This window comes from Symsagittifera roscoffensis, chromosome 5 (genome assembly GCF_963678635.1).
Source record: "Symsagittifera roscoffensis chromosome 5, txSymRosc1.1, whole genome shotgun sequence".
NCBI lineage: Eukaryota > Metazoa > Xenacoelomorpha > Acoela > Convolutidae > Symsagittifera > Symsagittifera roscoffensis.
The window spans coordinates 44440408-44461604 of NC_087066.1; the positions used below are offsets into that span (position 1 = coordinate 44440408).

Below are 21197 nucleotides of genomic sequence, written 5' to 3' on the forward strand. Positions count from 1 at the left end.
ACACCAAGAAATACAAATATTTCACTGGCACAAGTAACCTCACAATCAATCGTCAAACCTTCGGTTGCTCCAAAATATTCACATATGGATTATCAAACATATAGACAAATGACAGTACCGTCAAAAACACGAAAATCATTCACAGGAAACACCTTTGCAGAACATAATTATAATTATGCTCACAAACAAAGAACAAATCAACCTCCCCGAAAAAATACACAAAATTTAAATCACGTAAGTTCTCATTATTGGAAACTCCCGAAAACATCGACGAATTCAATAAATTTTCCAGATAATCCACAACCTACACAGGATTATACTGAAAATTACCCATTCTTCCAACAAAATAAAAATAACCAACATACACCATTTAATACAAACTATTTATCATCCGATGAAGATGATTATCACCAACCAGATTTTTTTGCACCATATGCTAAAGAATATCGCACACAAAGACCACGACAACCTCAACCATCTCGAAATATGAAAATTTACCCATAAAACCCAACAGATGTACAACATCCACAACAAATGCATATACAAAATCCATTTAACACACAATCTTTTCCACCAATACAACCACAAAATCCAGTGTCAAGGCATTCTTATCAACCAACTCAAATGCAAAATGAAATACCGCTTCCATATTACCTTCAGCAACACGAAATAACAAAAAATCAACTTTCAAATTTCTCGCAAATGCCAAATGCCGCAGAATCACTACAGATGACAATGAATCCATACCTCATGGGTGGATCATCAATAACGTCCAGTAAACCACAAATGGTATTTACAGGAACAGATCCTGAATATTCTGTAGAAGATTATTTAAATGCATTAACAGCAAATTTAATTTTAAATATAGGACCTGAACCAATTAATACGCCACTACATCAAAATTGGATACATAGACGCACAGCATTGATACAAACATTCTTAGATGGCGCAGCTCAAAAATGGTTTTCAGTATTACCTATAGAAATAAAATCAGACTGGAAAAGTTTTACACAAGAATTTTCAAAAGTGTTTGACTCCGAAAGAAATAAACAACACCAAAACTTTATGTAATGAAATTCGCAGATTACCAAATGAAACCACCAAACAATTAGCAGTACGCATCGAAACACTTGTTTGAAAAGCATATTCATTTAATACACATGACTATAAAAACACAAAAATGACAGAAATTTTAATGATGACCTTAACACCTCAATTAAGGAAAATAGCAATAAAAAAGAGAGCATCTCATCCTTCCTCAATTCGAGAGCCAGATTTAGATTTTCGAAAACTAGTAGATAAACTAGAGCAAGCGGAAGTCTCAATGAAACTTGAAGAAACAGAAAATCTAAAACTACAGTATGTTAATCGAATTGAAACAAACACTACACAAATAAATAACATACAGGAATCAGATACAGACCTAATTGAAAAAATCACTGAAATACTAAATATCTATGAAAAACATCCAAATTTTAAAGGCAAATCATCCTTCAAAAATTGGTGTAATTATTGCCGACGATACGGACACAGTATTTCCGAATGTAGACAAAAACAACAAGATAATCAGAATAAACCTCAAAAGCATAAAGAACCAAATAAATCGTTCTATCAATATATGAAAAAAGATCAAAATCTACCAAACAAAAATATATATAGTAATAAGAGTTCAGGAAAACCACTTCCGAACAACACCAATTACACAAGGAATCAATCACCATATAACTCAAGTTATAGAGGAAGATCACCAGAACGAAGAAATACACAAAATTCTTCACAAAACAATTATAATCGACCAAATAGTCGAAATAACTATTCGAGATCAAATTCCAATGCAACACAATTTGTTTCTAGATCCAGTTCCCAATCCAATCCAAGAAATAAACACTATTCGAATAATCAATCACGAAACTCATCATACAACAGGAATAGAAACTATTCACATAATAGAAATAGAAGTTATTCGAACAATCGAAATCAGAATTACCCGAACAATCGATCAAGAAATAATTCGTATAATAGATCAAACTATCACAGATCAAATGACAATTATCAAAACAGATCACGGAACAATTCACAAAATCGAAATCTAAGTTATAATAATCAATATAGAAATTATTCCCAGTCACCACATAGGAATAATAATCATTATAATAATTCTAAACATCGATGCAGAAGTAGTACACCAAAACATCAAAGACATATTAATCAAGTACAGTCAAATGAAGAAACAACATCAGACCCCCCAGGTATTGATGACACAGGAAGTAACGAACTACAACTAAATCAAATAAACTGTTGATCATCAGATACAGAAAGTGATACAGAAAATACTATCTCCGTAAATATGATAACAGTCGGAAACGACTATGAACCTATCATATATGAACAACCTTTTACATCACATATATATGAAAATCAATTGGAACTCTTTCACAATTATTATCTTGAACCCATCGATACTACACAAACTACACAAGAAGTAAACGAAATTAACACGGTAATTAAACCCAATGATAAAGACAAAACTAAATGTCCAAACACAAATCATATTTATCAAAATATACAAAAAGAGCAACCCAGAGAAAAAATTTGGACAATATCATTTCTCTTAGAAAGTCCAAGAAACAAAGAATTTCAACCACCAGATCTTGAAATTGATTTTTTAATTGATTCAGGAGCAGAATCAAACATAATTAATATTCCCACATGGAATGAAATCAAACTATTACATCCAAAATTAACGCCTCTTGCAACCTCTAGTAAACTAGCAACAGCACAAGGATCAACATTAGTAAATTACGGAAAAATCCAATTATTCCTTCTCCCCACAAGAACAATGGAGCAAAATAAAATTCTAAACAAACCATTTAAACAAATATTTCATATTACTGATATTAAGCACAATATTATTGGCATACCATTTATATCAAAATATATACCAACAATCAACATCTTAAATAGTAAAATACTAATCAAAGATAAATACACAAAAACAAAAATACAGCTCTAACATTTTTTCAAAGATTAAACAAACAACCACCACCATTCTTCTCAAAATTTTATTCAATTTATAACCAACAATGGAAACACCTGAAACCATTATCAGGAAATATATATAACTTTTCAATAAAACAAGTTCACCAGTATGATAAAAGTCAAAATAAACAACAACTTTTTATGTCAGACTTTGAATTTAAACCTATTCACAAGTTTTTCAAAATCACGATCTCATCTATAAAATATTTGAAAAACACGAATTCCGACATCATTTCGTTACACGTGTATAACAATACACCGTACCAAGTAACATTACCCTTAGGACTTTTAGGATATTGCAAAACAAACGCTACAATCTCACCCATATATGAAGTAGCCTACCGCGTAAATAATATACTCCAATTATTAGATATTTGCCAATCCACAATTCTTGACGAAGAATTATCCATAAATAATATAATAAGCAATGAAAAGAGAAACACAGATTATTTCACAAAAACACCATATTTTTAACGATGTTTAATTTTGACATTTGACAAACTAGCAAAACAACTGTTAAAATATTCAACAGTCTACGCAACATCAAATTTTGACGTTGGGAAAATCAATTCATCACTACATCTCCCGTTAAAACCTGACGCAGTTTTCAAAAAACAAAGAGCTAGTAAAGTACCAATTCATTTACACGACAAAGTAAATAGATTACTTGATATTTTAGAACAATACAAAATTATCTCACCGGTAAATAAAGAAGAACAACCAAAAGGTAACACATTTATTAACCCTGTTATCATTCTAGCAAAAGGAGAATCATTAAAAATAGTTTTAGACGCTAGATACCTCAATTCATTCATTGACGAATCGAAATGCAATTGGCCTATTGAACCAATACAAGTTATCTTAACAAAAATAAACGGAAAATACTTTACAACCGCAGATATGAATAGTGCATACAATCAAATGCCACTAGATGAACAATCACGACGTTTAACACAATTTGTTATTGGAAATCAACAATATGAATTTAACCGCCTATTCTATGGAATTTCCATAGGACCAGCAGCATTTTCAGCTTTTATGAGTAAAATTTTTAGACCACTAATACTCAAGAAAAACGCAATCACCTATTTGGATGATGTTTTTATGCAATCACAGACAAAAGAAGAAATGTTTACAGTTTTAGAGCAATATCATAAAATACTTCAGAACGAAAATCTGAAGGCCGCCCCCAATAAATCACACTTCTTTTTAACACGAGTTAAATTTTTAGGACATAATATAGAAAGAAACACAATCACTCCATTAAAATCACGCATTGATGCTATTCAAAAACTTCAACCACCAACAAACAAAAAGAAAATCCAAGAATTCCTTGGAATGTTAAATTTCTTAAGCAAGTACGTTTATAAAATGCAATTATATTTAAGACCGTTCTATAATATCCTCAGACAACAAAATAATTTTGAATGGACCACTGAACATCAAACACGATTTGAAGAAATTAAAAAACTTTTAACTGAACAAATTTCAAACACAATTCCAGATCCAAATCAACCATTCTATGCAAGCTGCGATGCTTTAAATTTTGGCATCGGCGCAGCATTACTACAGTCACATAGTGGTACAAATAAAATGAACCTTATATCAGCAAATTCCCGATTATTCACACAAGCAGAGCTACGACTGTCAACTCTAATGCGAGAATGTACAGCTATAACTTATACACTCACAGAATATTTCCCACTTTATTTAGATTGTCAAAATAATCACTATGAAGTTGATCTACTTGGAACATCAACTTTTAAACCAATCCCATATTCACAATGGATAAAAAATAACACCCAACAAAAACAAATAAAACAACACTCGTATAAAAAAGATTTTTTTTTCCATTAATTGAAAAAGAAAATTTAACTGATAAAATAAATTTATCAGGACCACAAACAAATGATTCAAAATACACAATAAATCAAGTTTTTGACCTCCATGACCCACTTGACACAATTCCCCTATCAAAATTAGAAATTGGAAATATTTTTCTCCCTCCAACAGATAAAATTACAATTGAACTCTTGAAACAATATCAAAATCTTGACCCAGTAATTAGACAACTAAAATCATGGCACAAATACAAAACTAAGCCCGTAAAAGCAGATACCACAATTTTAGGAAATAAAACACTCCTCCGATATTTCCGAAAATTTAATAATACAACAATTAATGAAAACACAGACCTTCTAGAATATCAATTAAATGATTCTACAGTTCCCTGTCTCCCTTTAAGTATGATACTAATAGCTTTTAACATTTCACATACACAAAATACTAAAGGACACTCTGGATCAGAGAAAACATATTCAAACTTTACACAAAATTTTTATTTCCCAAATGCACCAATTTGGATAAAAGTATTATGCAATGATTGTATAGTATGTCAGCTAAATAAACCTTATCCAAATCAAAAACAAATAGCACAAAAACAAGATTTTAAAGGACAAAGTTTATATTTTAACCATCGTATTTCATTCGATACAAAAGGACCAATTTCACCATCCTCTGAAGGAAACTCCTACATTATGGTAATTGTTGATGCATTTACACATTATGTAGCACTCAACCCAGTACCACATTGTAATGCTTATTATGCTCACACAACACTTTATGAACACTGGATAGCAAAATTCGGATTACCCGAAATCTTAGTTACAGATAACGGTACAGAATTCAGAAATAATGAAATTATCACAATATGTCACTTATATAACATAAAACATAAACCACGTACATCTCATGCACCTTGGACAAACGGTTTAGTCGAAGGTATGAACCGTTCACTACAAGAATACCTTAGATGTATCATAAATGGAAATGATACAAGATACACAGAATGGTCAGCAGATGTAAAATTATTTCCCTTAGCCTATAATTCACAAATTAAGGCAACTTTAGGAATGTCACCATACGAAATGGTTTTTAATCAAAAGCCACGTAAACCAATTATGTTTACAGCAAACTCTCATAAAAATGCACAAGGTTATTGCCAACCAAATAAAGACTCAGTTTGTTATAACCTACCTTTACACACGCATGATGAAGATCATTTGTATCACCCACAAATCCGTAAATTAGCCTCCGGCACACACACCGAATGGATTTTAAATAGAGATAAAAAACACAATGAAATCTACCAAAGAGTAACAAAAAAATTGTTTTAAAGGCAAAATGTTAACGAACAAATTAATTCACGCTTTACACCTGAAATTTACGCTGAAAATTGGAACATTTATCTTAATACCTAATTTTAATACACAAAAAGGAATTTCTAAAAAATTACAACCCCTTCGAAAAGGACCATACCAAATAATTGCCAAACCCACTGAAGTAACATATAAAATCACCGATTCAAACCAAAAAGAAATTGTTCAACATCGGAACAATATATTGCCTTACTACCCAAAAGACTACGCACTACGCGAATTAACTCAATTGTATTCTTTCACAGGTTTAAAAGTTATTCAAAATCACCCACATACGGAAAAAGAAATAAATGAACAAAACGACACTCACCATGGAAAACAAAATAAAAAACCAACTACAACTCAAAACAATACAAAAAAGCTAGATCAAAAAATACCTCAAAAAGAAAGGAAAAATAGGAAAATGATAGAAAAAAATTTACCACAAGAACAGGTCGAGAAATCAGAACATAGAGAGTCATCACGACTTAGAAATCAACTACGTAAAAACTACAAAACATTCATCCCACAATCTAAAATTTTAAAGAAAGTTGAATTTCAAAAACAACTTTAATTTCAAAATAAATAATCTTTGCACCTCTGGATCATTCTGAACTTTCATTTTTCAAAATAACATGCTGACAAACATACAAAAATTCTAGTTCAGATTCAGCCAATAGGATTCACTTAAATCCGTCACCTTCAATATCTCTAACACCAACCTATTAGCTGAAAGATATTAAACTCCAGGCATATCTATAACTATAACTTTACAACCTCCAGGTCAAAAATAAGCAACTCGCTAAAACTTGACAACTAAAATAAACACCACCATAATATTACAACCCTCCCCTATCTAATAACGCAAAGATCAACAATATTTTCCCAACTCAGACCTCAAAACCCCCCCAACCAAAAATGATAAATTAGCCTAAAGTAAAAATACGACAGTATTAATTTAGCCTAAAGTACAAAAATCTCAAAAATACCTCAGATCACCTGAAAAATAAAAATAAAGCAAAGAGGATCTCCCGAACACCATAAAATTAGCCCCCAACAACTTTTCACAAAACTCAACCCACTTGTCAAAAAATCAATAAATAACTCGACCACACTTGAAAATCGCCCCAAACAACAAAAAATAATCGACCAAGAAATCATTTCTTAAATGCTCTTCTCTCGATCAGTCAATATCTTTAAAAATACAATTTTCAACATTTTCATAAACTTTTTCACAATACTTAAACTTTTATTCATATTTCTCTTTGATACCTTTGAAGCTTTTATAATAATTTTAATCATTTTTTGCAACATTTTTGAAATTTTCTCCTCCTTATTTGAAATATATCTCCAACTTTCCCAAATCATTGACCAAATTCACAGGTACGATAACCCAAAGTTCATTTAAATGATACGATTAATTTTTAGTAGAACAGATATTTTTTTACTATTTGTAATTTTTATAACATTTTTATCATCCCTAATATTGACAATGTGCAAATGTATAAAAAAGTCAAAAATCACATTCGCCTTAGCAACAATCCTTTGAATTCTTTTCCTTGAAGAATACTACAATAAACATAAATTTTTTCACTAGGAAAAATCAATCAGAATACTTTTAAAAATTGCTAATCAACAATCACACAATCAGTCTTCACCGACATCATCCCAAGAAAACCCGACAATACCTACAACTACCCAAAACCCCCAGACATCCACACGAATTTCTTTCCAAGATAACCCATACACTTTTGAAGAGCGACACGCTCGCTTATCCATACCATTAGAACCAGTTCAACGACAAGCACCCCTAAGTGAACCAACATATAACTTGTACCCAACATTACCACAAGAATTAAGTAGATCAAGAAACATTAGTCAAAACCAAAATACAGTTGAAATAAATAGACAAATTATACATCCACGACGAAATGGAAATTTTCAAACCCCCCGAGTTCATTTTGATATACCCCAATCCCCATCACAAATTACTCCAGAAAACCCAAATAGCACATTACCAGAAACCCCTACACTTCTTTCACAACGTAGCACCTCAAGTATACCCTGAGATTACTTATGTTCAACACCAACATCTGAACAATTACGTGACAATCCCTTTAACCCCCCAATCAAACATCACGACTACCATATTGGACAGCACACTCATTCACACAAGGTGAACCAAACTTAATAAATGACCCAATAGATATTTCTACGGATACAACAACATCATCATCACTACCAGAAACATTATTACTACCATCAACACCATCAATAGGCCAGATTTCACCGACGCCTTACCCCCTAAATTTTCCAAATAACCTCGACGCTAGATATCGAGAACAATCATCAACAAATATCCCTTTAAGATTAGATTGGAACACGTTCACAGCACCCCCACCATTATTTGGACAACATACAGAAAGTAACCGACTCCACAATTGGGCACTCCATAGACTACAATATAGATAAGACATCCACGAAGACATTCGTGACCATAACATCCAAATACTCCAACAAAATAGTCTGCAATTAAAATTCGAAATCACGATTAAACTTAACAACATTGTTCAACATCCTTACCCATTAAACCCACCCAATATAACAGCTCAATCGCTACCACCACCATTTATAACAACTGAAGTAATATATAAGTGCGATAGATATACCAAAAAGACAATTGGTTACATCACATTTTATAACCCATACTCTGGATTATCATACACATGTATATTCTAAAAATATTGATATTTCAACAAATCTTTTTTCCAATATTTTCCGATCAAAACACAAATCCTTCTCCCCGCACAGGACCCCAAGACTTATTAGTAACACACTACGATTGTGAAGAAAATGAACAAAAAACACTACACAAATATGCAATAAATCAAGTATCACAATGCGAAACAGAACCACAAGCTATAGAAACTACAAATGTAATAGCGACACTGTATTCAAAAGGCCGAGCAACTACAGTCGCAGGATATAAATTTACAGCAACATTTTCCGAAAAGAAAGTACATTGTTCACAAGTTTCAAACGGAAATAAAAACCGACTTGACCACGAATTATTCTACCAAAGTAATATAGAACGACTTTTACATCTAAATCCCGATGATTGTAAAAACGAGCTACTCAAACTAAATATCACAAGAAATAAAAACACCGACAGAAAACTAGTATATTTTAAAGTCTTTGCCGATTCTGTACATCAAGCAGAACTTCAAAGATATCAAGGACATATAAAACTAGATGAAAAATACCAATACAACGGCGCACACGGAAGATTAACTTATGACATACACGATAAGCACTGGATACCACACATTGGTATAAATAATCCATCAAACTGCAAAGCAGACACAAAAAATAAAGGATATCAAGAAATAATGTTTTTCGATTGGAAAATACAACTCGAAAAATACAACTCACACGAGATTTATCCGACAACACAATGATCTATCAAGGAATTAGATTACCTTGTAAAAACGATCAAGATTATTGTGATCCTACAACACGGACACAAGCAACAATTGTTTGGTTTCCCGAAGATACATGCACAACATTTCAAGTAGCAAAAATACACGCTCGAATGATAAAATTTCACGAAAAATATTTTATACAATCAATTCCATATGAACAAGTCCATCCATCACGAAAACAAAGTACTGATTTCCGAAATATCAATAATATAGAAAATAAATTAACACGTTTCCAAATATATCAAGAAACAGAAATCGCATGCAAATACAGGAACCCACTTTACAAAACACAATATTCTGAAATACTAGTCGAATACGAAAAAGGTTTCGACATGACCACTGGAAAAATAAAATTTGACCCTTATGCCACAGGTCACCCTCTAAACGAAGGAACATCATATATACCAGTTAACTTTCAAAAAAGCAATGGTCAACCTGGTGGAAAACTAAAGCCACATGACACTAGAAGTACACGTTTACAAGAACTATCACTCATGAATAATACTTATTTTGGTAATATCCACTATGATATCCACTTAGATATGAAATTAGACTACACGATTAGTCGAATTTTTCAAGAAATGTCACTCTCCGAATTGAAAACACTTCACCAACTATGCGAATTAGAAAGAACACAAATCCTACAATCACTCGCACTAGCAGTATTAAAAATACCCTACGCAGGATATTTATTATCAGGAAATAGATCAAATTTTCTAGACTACGAAGGAAACATTTTATGGTTTTATACTTGTACCAAAAAAGTATCATCACTATATGTTTTTGAAGATAAATGCTGCTATAAAAGAATCCCTATTTTTTATAAGAATAAAGTACATTTTGTTGACACACTTTCACGACGAACATATTTTTGGGATACCGCAGTCCCATGTGGATCAGAAAATAGCCACAATGTAGTGCAATTGAACCCTGATGAAGATAAATATTATCTTCTTACTCCATACCCTACGTTAATGCAATCACTCAAAAAATCTTCACCCGAAAGCATCAGAGCTATTGCTCGTAATCCAAATATTGATTTACAATCAAATGGAATATATTCAAAATCAGATATCCAACACCACATTAGAACACAACAGTTCCAAGAATTATTAACACAAATGGACACTATACAAAGACAATCAATTGATCAAAATTTACGAAAACTTGCCGAAACCGCAGGATTTGCAGATATTTATACACAAGATTATAGCGGATATTTTAAAGACATTAAAGACTATATATATCTAAACGGTGAAAAATACAGACCACAAGATATTTCACCTATAAATATTTTTTAGCTTTGTTACTCTAAAAAATGAAATTCTCGATTTTCTAGGATGGCCCTATTACATCTTAGAAAAATTAACTGTCTTATACGCAATGTTTAACTTTATCGTTTAACGCAATGTTTAACTTTTTTCACTTTTAAAAGGAATCTATAACACATGCGCTATACACACACAAGTAAATAGACAAGCAAGTGTAGCAAGCATACTATTTGCAAGGTTTTTTGGAATTTTTTCTTCATCAATAAACAAAATTCTTCTAGACGCAGCACAAATAAAAGAATATAATACAAAAATAGCGACAAGACAGAACACGTACGACGAAGAACATAATAACATAGAAGTAACACCTACCGCACCACAGTTGCCACCCCTACCACATAACCATCCATTATCCTTAGTCCCACGTAATTTCCGAAACCTAGCAATAACACATAACCCAAATTTTTGACCAAATATATCACAAAGTCCCATACAACATATAATGACACATCATTCACAAGATGATAATACATATGAACAAATTATAGAACAACCTCATATCACCGCTTTTCAGTCTCAAAATAATCATTTTTTTAGTCCACGATGAGCCGACAACTTGGATCCCCACACCGCTCAAATTCCCACCCAACCAACCTCCACACTCCAATCCCAATAATCCCACTTTTTGCTTTCCCACCACCCGATTTCCCAACTTTTATTATATCATCAAGCACGAATTCGGATACTAACTCAGATATTTCAGTTTTATACTCCATCTCACAACTTAATAACTCTATTATAGAAACCCCTGACGAATTTGCAGACTCCGAACCATCTCCATCCAATAATTTTCAAACCAACTCCTCAGTTTTTTCAAAACCCCCTTTTCAACCAATCCCACTAAATAATTCACTCCCATCCGTTCCCTCTCCTTCTTATGCTTCGCAAGTAACCCCAACCTACTCTCCATTTCATTCCGACCGATCATCTAATAATTCTCCAGATACCCCCCAAACTTCCCAGGAACTCGATAATTTTATCACCCTACAGCAACAGTTAATACACCCTAACACCCTCACCATACATCAAATTTCATCCACAACAGAATCCTCAAACCCACCTACTCCTACACCCTCCTCAGCTTACACTGCATCATAAGCACAATCATCCACATCCACCGAAACATCGAATAGAACTCACCGAGCTTATCGCACTTTTAAAAGAAAATTCCCGAATCACCCATTCCCGACCAAACCCGGAACAGCCTGCGAATATATTAATCATCCACAACACACAAACACGAAAGATTTTCTAGCAATCACCTTACCCTCATTCCCACAATATACATTAAACACACCTAAGGACACTAACGACACACGTAGTTTTGTAGATGAACATGTTTTAATGCCCACACTTCACTGGACAGCATATTACCATTTTACTAATCCCCTTTTCCTGCCACTATCTAGTACTCATGACGATATAGAAAAGAAAAAAGATATGCTATATAGACTCACCGCAACACTAACACCTAGACAATTTACTTATATAGGATATAAAAAATTACTAAAAACATTCACTGCACCTCGTGCTAACGAATTTACAATATAATATTACGACCATAATATCATCCGAACTAGTCAAGACCAATTTCTAGATGACGACCGCTTCGCTAACCCACAACCAACAGAAAAATTTTTCATCAAAACGTCATATGTATTCACACTTAATATTTTTGATAGAAAATATGATCACATCATTTCTGAAGCACTAAATGATATTCAAGCTTACGAAAGTTTTAAAGACAAATTTCAGTTATTTTCACTAACCTTTCACTTCCTTGCACCACATGAACGCGATTTGCACTGTTCACACGACATTATGTTACGCACTAAACAGACTCATACATATACATACTATCGCTTCATACAAAATCATTTTGATTTACATACTCCATCAAGACAACCACACCATCGTTTTCAGTTTCTTAACTCGAAGTACACTTCATCATTTTTTCTTAATTTCACCTATTGCATCAAGGATACTAACCTCCACGGCATTCTCCGCAATTATGACCCAGTAACACAAATGTATATGACATTTTGTCCCATCACGAACGCCGAAGAATCCAGACCCTTCCTTATCCCACATGAATTTATCCAGCCTATAGAAATCCCATTATTAGAATTTGTTCACAATACTAAATATAATCACAAAATATATAACCTCATTCAAAACACACCTTATGAGTATGCAGTAGGCACCGAAGAACTAAAAACCATAAAAGCACTTCAATTGCTTTGGCCACTGCTTCAAACTAAAAACATCATTCGCATACTAGCAAAATTACTAGCAACATCGGACATGATACACGACATCTTCCCCCACGGCTTTTTCCCAGACGATTAACAGGTAAGTATAATTTAAAAATATTCTTAACTAATAAATTTAAATTAGTACTAACCATTCTTTACTCATGTTTCTTTTACATTTCTAGTCTTCATACCACGATCATCTGCAAAAAACAGAAAAGAAAAATAAAAAAAAAACTTGTTAAAATTCCTCTAAAACTTCAATAATATTTTGCACAAGACAAAATAATAAAATTCATACCAAATGTAGTAAATTAGTTTATAAATTGTTTCCCCATAAAGCAGTAAATTTAATTACGATGAAAATTTATAACTTTAAATTTCCCCCAACAAAAAGCAGTAAATTTGAAATTCTATGTAATAAATTGATAAAATGAAAATGCATTACTAACCTTTTGATATTTTCATTCACTCGCACAAGAATTCTATCCAAACTCGCACAGCTCGCCCACGAAGAATTGTTTAAATAATGATTTTAAGTTTCAAGTTTTCACCCTCAACAACTCTAATACACGATAACAAGTTTCGGTTCAAACTTTCCTTTAACCCGGTTGGAAAGGAATTATATACTAAACCAAACTAACCAACGCAGCTTACTAAACACCACAAATCATAAAATAACAGCATGACTAAGAAAAGAAAACCAACGGTACCCAAACCGGATTAACCCAGTTTAAAACTGGATAATTTATTCTTTTGAAGACTATTATAAAGTCTAAGAAAGAAATCATAAAACACAAAAAAGACGCAAGACAAACCCATACCAAAAACAATTTGATTTTTAAAAAAAGGACACAACCAAAGAAACATAAGAAAGACCAACATAAACCCAACATAAAACGTTATCACATAACAGGACCTCTCAAAGAAACCGCACGAAATCATACTCCCACTCCTGGCCTAACCCACCAGAGAGGACGTCCTGAGCATGCTCTATAGCCGGCCTAACCCACCGCGCTACATCCACGCTTTGTGACCACACTTCTATTTTTAATAAGAAGTACTCAAGGGTGAGTAACTCTTCAAAATAACCGAACTAAAACAAAAAAGTTTTTGTGAAAACAACTAACTAAATTCATGATTAAAAAACCGAACTAATAAAATTTTATAAAATGTAAATCATACCTTGCATTAAATAGATTGACACACAACAACAAAGACGAACATCCAAAGACAAAGTGACTCCATCACACTCGAACAAGAATGGCTAACCACAACCGATATGCCGTCCACAATCACAACTCAAAGGATTTAGAGTGCGACTTGACTTCGCAGAAAAGGACTTCATTGAACTAGACCAATGACCACCTCGATGTTCAAGTATACGTACAGATCCGAGTTACGAGGCATCCCTTTCACACACGATCTCCACGCCATTCCCAGACGAGGTTGAACACAAAACAAGTTCTCTACATAATACAGAAAAACCCGTCATAGCCAACCATTTTGAATTCAGATTGATTTCATTGGGGAACACAGTCGTTGTCACAAGACGACACAACGATTGATGTCCCTAACTCCAGCGTCCTGGAACTTCTTTAACAAGAGAAATCGGACAAGAATATGATGTTCGCCAAATACCAACGTTCATCGTCCATCCTTTGAATTGCAGAAAGATAATTCTAAAAACTTTGTAAAACCCGGATGGGTGGAACCTGATCTAAACTATATTTTATGATTGGATAAATTGGATATTTTACCACTGTAAAGTATTTAATATTAACCAATCATAATCCATCTAACTAACAACCCACTTATTTGTAAGTGCTGAAATTACTTGTAATTTCAGCAGCAGAGAGATTTGAATTTAACTTAGAAATTAGTTGCCTCTCCAAGAGAACTTCAGCAGCCGCAACAAACCAGTATACCCTAGATCTATTGAGCCTAGCAGAGACTAGTTAAACATCCTGAGACTAGAAAGTATAAGAGTAAGATTAGGATCGGTATTAGACTAAGAAGTTGCACGAATCTATCCGGCCGAAAATAAGATAGCGTGACGAGCAGACGGTGTACCCTATCCGAAATTACTCTATGGGTTAACCACATCGGTTCTAACTCAGATTGCCAATTTTGACAATTACCGCGCAATTTTTCCATACTATTAACGCGTAAGCGTAAATTTCATACGACTTAAGATTGTTCTAATTTGAATAGAAGCTTGTTATTTATACAAATCAGGCCTAATTGCATTGAAACATGCGACTTTATATAGTGCGTGGGGGATGACTTCCAAAAAATCTCATAAAAAAATCTTTTCATTCTTTGTTTTGAAAATTTCATCAATTTGATTCAAAGCCAACACTACCACATAGACCTTAAAACGCTGTTAGAACATTCAAGCGATCGCCCTGATACAAACAGTTTTGTTGTTTTTGAGCTCAATTTGGTTTTGCGTAACTTTTGTGCACTGCAGCCAAGTTTTTGGATGCAAATGGCGTTTTGAGCATTTATTGAGAAGAGAACATAGTGTTTGTACACTTCCTTTCATTGCTTATTAGCGGCTAGTAATTGAGGAGGCAGAGGGTGCACATGGGGACATGGGGCTGAATGAGTTCGCCAGTTTTGATCCCATATTCTTCCTCCACCACTCCAACGTGGACAGGGTCTTCTGGGTGTGGCAGAAGAAGTGGGGCCACACTGAACACATACAAGTGGACAAAGATAGTCCATGTCATACATGATTATTTTTCGTTATTTTACACAAGTGTTGGGTATTTTTACCTAATTGTGAGTTTAGCGATAAAAATGAGTGCCTATTATTATGCAAAAGCTGTTTCAATTAAGTGTTCATTCAAATGAAAAACAAAGTTTTGTTAAATCAGTAGTTTAAAATGGGGTGCTTGCGCAGGGATGCACATGTACTAACAGATCGAATTTAATTCTAAAATTACAACGGAGAATATAAAATTATAAGGCGATATCTTCAACAAACACTTTCAAAATTTCCAGAAGAAAACATTATTGATAAGTACAAGTTAGTAAAGTTTAAGGATGTTCATTGGTAGGAAAACGGTATCTTTCAGTGCTCAAAGTGTTTAATTTGGTGTATAGACATTTGTATCCTTCACCAAACTGTCCGAAGTTAAAAAAATTGTACCAGACTTTTGTGTCCCAGATAAAATTACCCGAAATCGCTCTGAAAACTTTTTCTTTTGATCTTGTGATATTTGATGCTTTGTTTTTTTTGCTTTTGTTTGATTGTTCTATATTTGGGTTATGTTCTGATCAAACAACCGTAGAACAGTCAAACCGATACAAAATTTTCAAAAAGAAATAATTGTATTTTCAAAGCGCATTTAGCCGAGCGGTACAGTCATTAGTTACACGATCCACCGATCCGAAGGTCTAGTCTCGAGTAGGACAAAATCTGTCGTGTTTTGCAAAATTTTTGAAATTTAAAAGCCCGAAATTAGGTAAAATAAGGCAAATTTGAAATGAATTGACTCGTTGGGCCAAAAAAGGGGCTGGTAAAAATTGACCATCTTTCCGTTTTCAAAACAGGTCTAGCTTAATTTAAAAAAAGTTGTAGAAATAGTTTAACTAGAAAAATTTGTTGCTTTGCAATTTAAGCTTTGGAGAAGAATTTGATCTAGAATCATCATGTGACACTGCTGCTGCACGCTTTTAACAAGTTTCACATAAAGTGGTTTTTAATAACGAGACAATTTTTGCCTGGCACCCTTTTTGAATGAAATATTTTGGCATTTTGCTATCAAGCATGGAACTTTTCGATGAGTTTTGAAATTATGTGTGTGTGGCGTTCATATTTTTTTAAAAAAAAGACCCATTCCAACTTTCAACAGCATTTTGGCTCTCGTTTTTCCGGTTAGAACACCTTAAGAACAACTCCAGCAGTCAAAGTACAATCTGGGATTTTGTCATGCTCCATTTGCCTCCGAGATTCGACCAATGAAATTATACCAAATTTGTTGAAAATTGGATGGGGTGTCTCTTTGCATGTCTTCTGAAGAGTTTCAAATGCAGTAGAGTTGTTAATTTTTGGCCAGAAAGTGGTACTTGGACATGCTCATGGAAACTTCAGGTCTAACTTATAGGTAATTGTATTGCCAGTAGACTGAATGTGACGCTAGATTCTTTGGCATAATTGAAAGTAGCAGTATTGAATGTGTACTTTTCTGGATTTCAAAGTAAACACATTTTTGACCGTTATATCGAAATCAATGGTGTTCATTGTGAAATTCTATGCCGCAAACGCTCGAAAATTGGGTATAGGTGTCTAGTCGGACTTAATTGAGCGCACGAGAGTCATTGTGATCATTCTAGATTTGCATTAAACTGTCAAGTTTTATGAGTACTGAAGGTAGGTTTATGAGTCTGATTTCTTGAATTGACGTTTTTTTAGAAGGAACATCAGATGAAACAGGACCGTCGCTGCATCAAACACAAGATCAGATTTTGGACATGAACACCCTTCTCTACCCTTTTCTTAAACGAGTTTAGGCAAGTTGTGACGGGGGCAAAGACGGTTTCAACATTGAGACCCAACTAGGCTACACGTACACAATTGGTAGCAATGACCAAGAAGTTTGGCCAAAGCCTAAAATGATGAGGAAAACTACTTTTGAAGCTGATAGTTTCGAAACAGAGATCGAATCGTTAGACGATAAAATAGAAATTCGAACTTTCAATAGCAGACAGTTTTATTTTATAGTAAAAGATATTGACAAAACTGAGCATGAAGGTAGTTTCATGGTCTGTTTACGCGTCAAAACAAAGATGGAATGTGGGTGACATTGGGAAAAGCTGGGGTACTGAATAGAGGTGACCCTAAAAACTGTCCAAACTGTTTGAAATGGCCAATATGGTCGTCTAAAATTCCATTCAATATCAAGACTTTCACTGAATCTTCAGGAGATTTGAAGTTGTATGTGATCACGAAGAATCTTTCGAGTTTAAAAAACAATGTAGCTGAACTTGATTTGGCTCAGACGAATTGGAAACATGAAGTGCTAACCGATGAATGTAGCCTATATAGAGACAAAAATGTTTTATTTTGCGTTTCACCCCCAAGCAGTCGCAACCAAGTAAGAATAAACTAGAAAAGTATTTGAAAACAGTATTTCATTTTTTTTTAAATTAGGAGAACTTTGCAAGTTTGTTGCTTTTCTTGGTGCGTTTCACGCAAATCTGTACTTTTTTTGCTTGAGCATACAGAGTTTGCTTGAGCACCTGGATTGTTTTGAGTTGTCACAATGAGGCATTGCGTGAAACTACATTTTGTTTTCAAGTTTTTTTCTGAAGAAGTCTTGTATTATTTTGTTTTTATCCACACTAAATCAGTTACCTGGTTAGCAATTTTAGCAATTCAGACACAAATTAAATTTTGGTGTGAGTGCAGTATGCCGAGACGTATCAGTAAATTATCATATCAGTAATTCGAATCATGAAACAATTGCGTAACAATTACGTAACAATTGCATGAATGAATTAAATTGAAAGAGTTTTCACGCTAAATGACTGCAAAATTCTTTTTCCTTAGCTGTATAAATTAATTTACAACAATGTTCCTCATTATTCTTGTCAAGTTGAGGGGTCAACTAATAAAAAACGTTCTTAGTTTGAAAACGTTGTTACTTTGAAAAATATATTTTCGTTAACTGAACACAATTTTTTTTTACAGTTTTCGGTTTACTGATCACGATAATTCATTTTCAGTTTACTGATCTAGTCTGCTCGTTTTTTAGTTGCCGGTACATCAGTGTTTACTAATTTTTAGTTTACGTCTTAATTACAAGCTGATTTTGTCTATGGACGGTTTGTTATTTTTTTTACAGTGTAATGAACGTTGTAAAGACTCTTATTTTGGTCTTGGTGATTGTTTATTTTTGAAATTCTTAATTTAAAAAAAAACAATACTGCACTCACACCAAAACTTAATTTGTGTCTGAATTGCTAAAATTGCTAACCAGGTAACTGATTTAGTGTGGATAAAAACAAAATAATACAAGACTTCTTCAGAAAAAAACTTGAAAACAAAATGTAGTTTCACGCAATGGCGCATTGTGACAACTCCAAACAATCCATGTGCTCAAGCAAACTCTGTGTGCTCAAACAAAAAAGTACAGGTTTGCCTGAAACGCACCAAGAAAAGCAACAAACTTGCAAAGTTCTCCTAATTTTAAAAGAATGGAAATATTGTTTTTGGAAGTTTTGAATTTCTCAAAATTATTCACACTCAATTTTGATTTATCTCGGGTTGACTTTGATTTTTTGAGCTTAAATCCTATGCTAAAAGGAAGACATACTCCACTATCCAACAGCAAAATTGTAAAGGTCACAAAAAACGCGATCGACTTCTAGTTTCGATTTTAATGTGCTGACTTCCCAGCGGAATGAAAAACTTAAATTTTGATCCAGTTTTCTGAAATTGGGTTAACTCGACAAAAAGATCCTCAATCTTAAAGAGCTTCGAGGACAAATATTTTGTCTGTAAGACTTTTAAAAAAACAAGCCATTTTTTTCTGTTATTTGCATTCATTACTTCTTTTCCAATTTTTTTTATTGGATTGCTCTGAAACCCCCAAAAAAGTAACGTTTCAATAAATCTTGATCAAATTTTTTTTCTTTGTTTTAAACGTTTCGTGCAATTTCAGCTGTGATTGGATGGATCATTGTTCATTTCAAACAGTGTTTTTTTTTTCAAACAAATAACAATTGTGTTATATAGCGTTTTCAGTTTTTTTCCTACCAAAGTATCAAAATTTGCATTTCAGTTCTCACATTTTAATCGTGAAAACCAGTGCTAATTCTGTCAGATTTCTGGTACCGCATATCATCAACAGCAGTTTTGTTTTCTTCAGAAATCATTCGGAAAATGAGATGATGTAAGCTAATGGCTTTTTTGATTGAAATTAGCCGAGAAGCATCGCTTTGCTGAATTTTTTTTTTAGTTCGACTGTTTTCTACTTGCTTTTTTAGTGGATTTAGATCTGAGTAAAACACTGAGACGATACTCTAACGCATTTGAAAAACTCAAGCTAAGAACTTTTTTAATTTACTTGTTATTTCAATTATCGTAACTTCTTTTATCTATTTGCGTAAACTCCAAATCGTAATTAGGAATGAATTGAAGGTGCCAATTTTTCCGAAAGTTGAATACGAAAACTGAAATTAATTTTCTTTTTTTAATGGAGCTAGTCGCAAAAATGCCAAACTGGTGAGATAAAAGATGGGATCTTTATGTTTACCCATGCTATTTACCTTTTTTGCTTTTTTAAAAATCTCCCCAAGCAACTATCAAACTTGAAAACAAGATTATAATTGTTCCGACCATTGAAAATGGGAGGAACTTCGTGATCGAATGTGTTTTAATTTTTTTGTTTGTTCTCACAAACTTATGTACCATAAAAAGTCATCGAATTGAGTCCAATGACAAGTTTTTGAAGCCTTTCAATTGTGATCTGATTGACATCAAAAAATTTTGAAAAAATAACTCAGAGTATAGAAAAACCCATTCAAAATAATTGATTTACGGTCTTATTTCGAGCTTCTTAAGTTAGCGAATTGGCTCTTTTCGTTTTCCATCAAAAATTATTTACTGAAAATAATTATCTGAATGTGTGGAGAGGCGTGTTATGTAAAAGCCCTGTCAATCTTGATTTGAATTACTTTTTAAAATTTTCAAAATTGTGTCCCATTTTCGAGAAAAACTTATATGGAATGTTTGAGTTTTAGTCCAACTTTGAGCGAGTAAAGCAAGTGAGCAGGCTTCTTTAAGAAACATAAGCCATATAACTTTAATTTGCTTTAGTAAAAAAATTTCTTGTTTTGTTTAATGTACCGTTACAGTACATTAAACACATCGGGCGACGAGTT

General features: G+C 33.2%; 2 protein-coding genes across 2 annotated transcripts in view; one reads left to right on the top strand and one right to left on the bottom strand.

The window, feature by feature from the left end:
* Nucleotides 1-16042, top strand: part of LOC134846743 (uncharacterized) — a 38544-nt gene extending 22502 nt beyond the window's left edge. Inside the window, exon 3 of the mRNA XM_063864132.1 lies at nucleotides 15860-16042. Coding sequence (XP_063720202.1) covers nucleotides 15860-16042 — 183 coding nt within the window. The remainder of the gene's footprint in view (nucleotides 1-15859) is intronic.
* LOC134846061 (CCR4-NOT transcription complex subunit 2-like) overlaps nucleotides 1-21197 on the bottom strand; it is a 421605-nt gene that overhangs the window by 106128 nt on the left and 294280 nt on the right. The window lies entirely within an intron of this gene.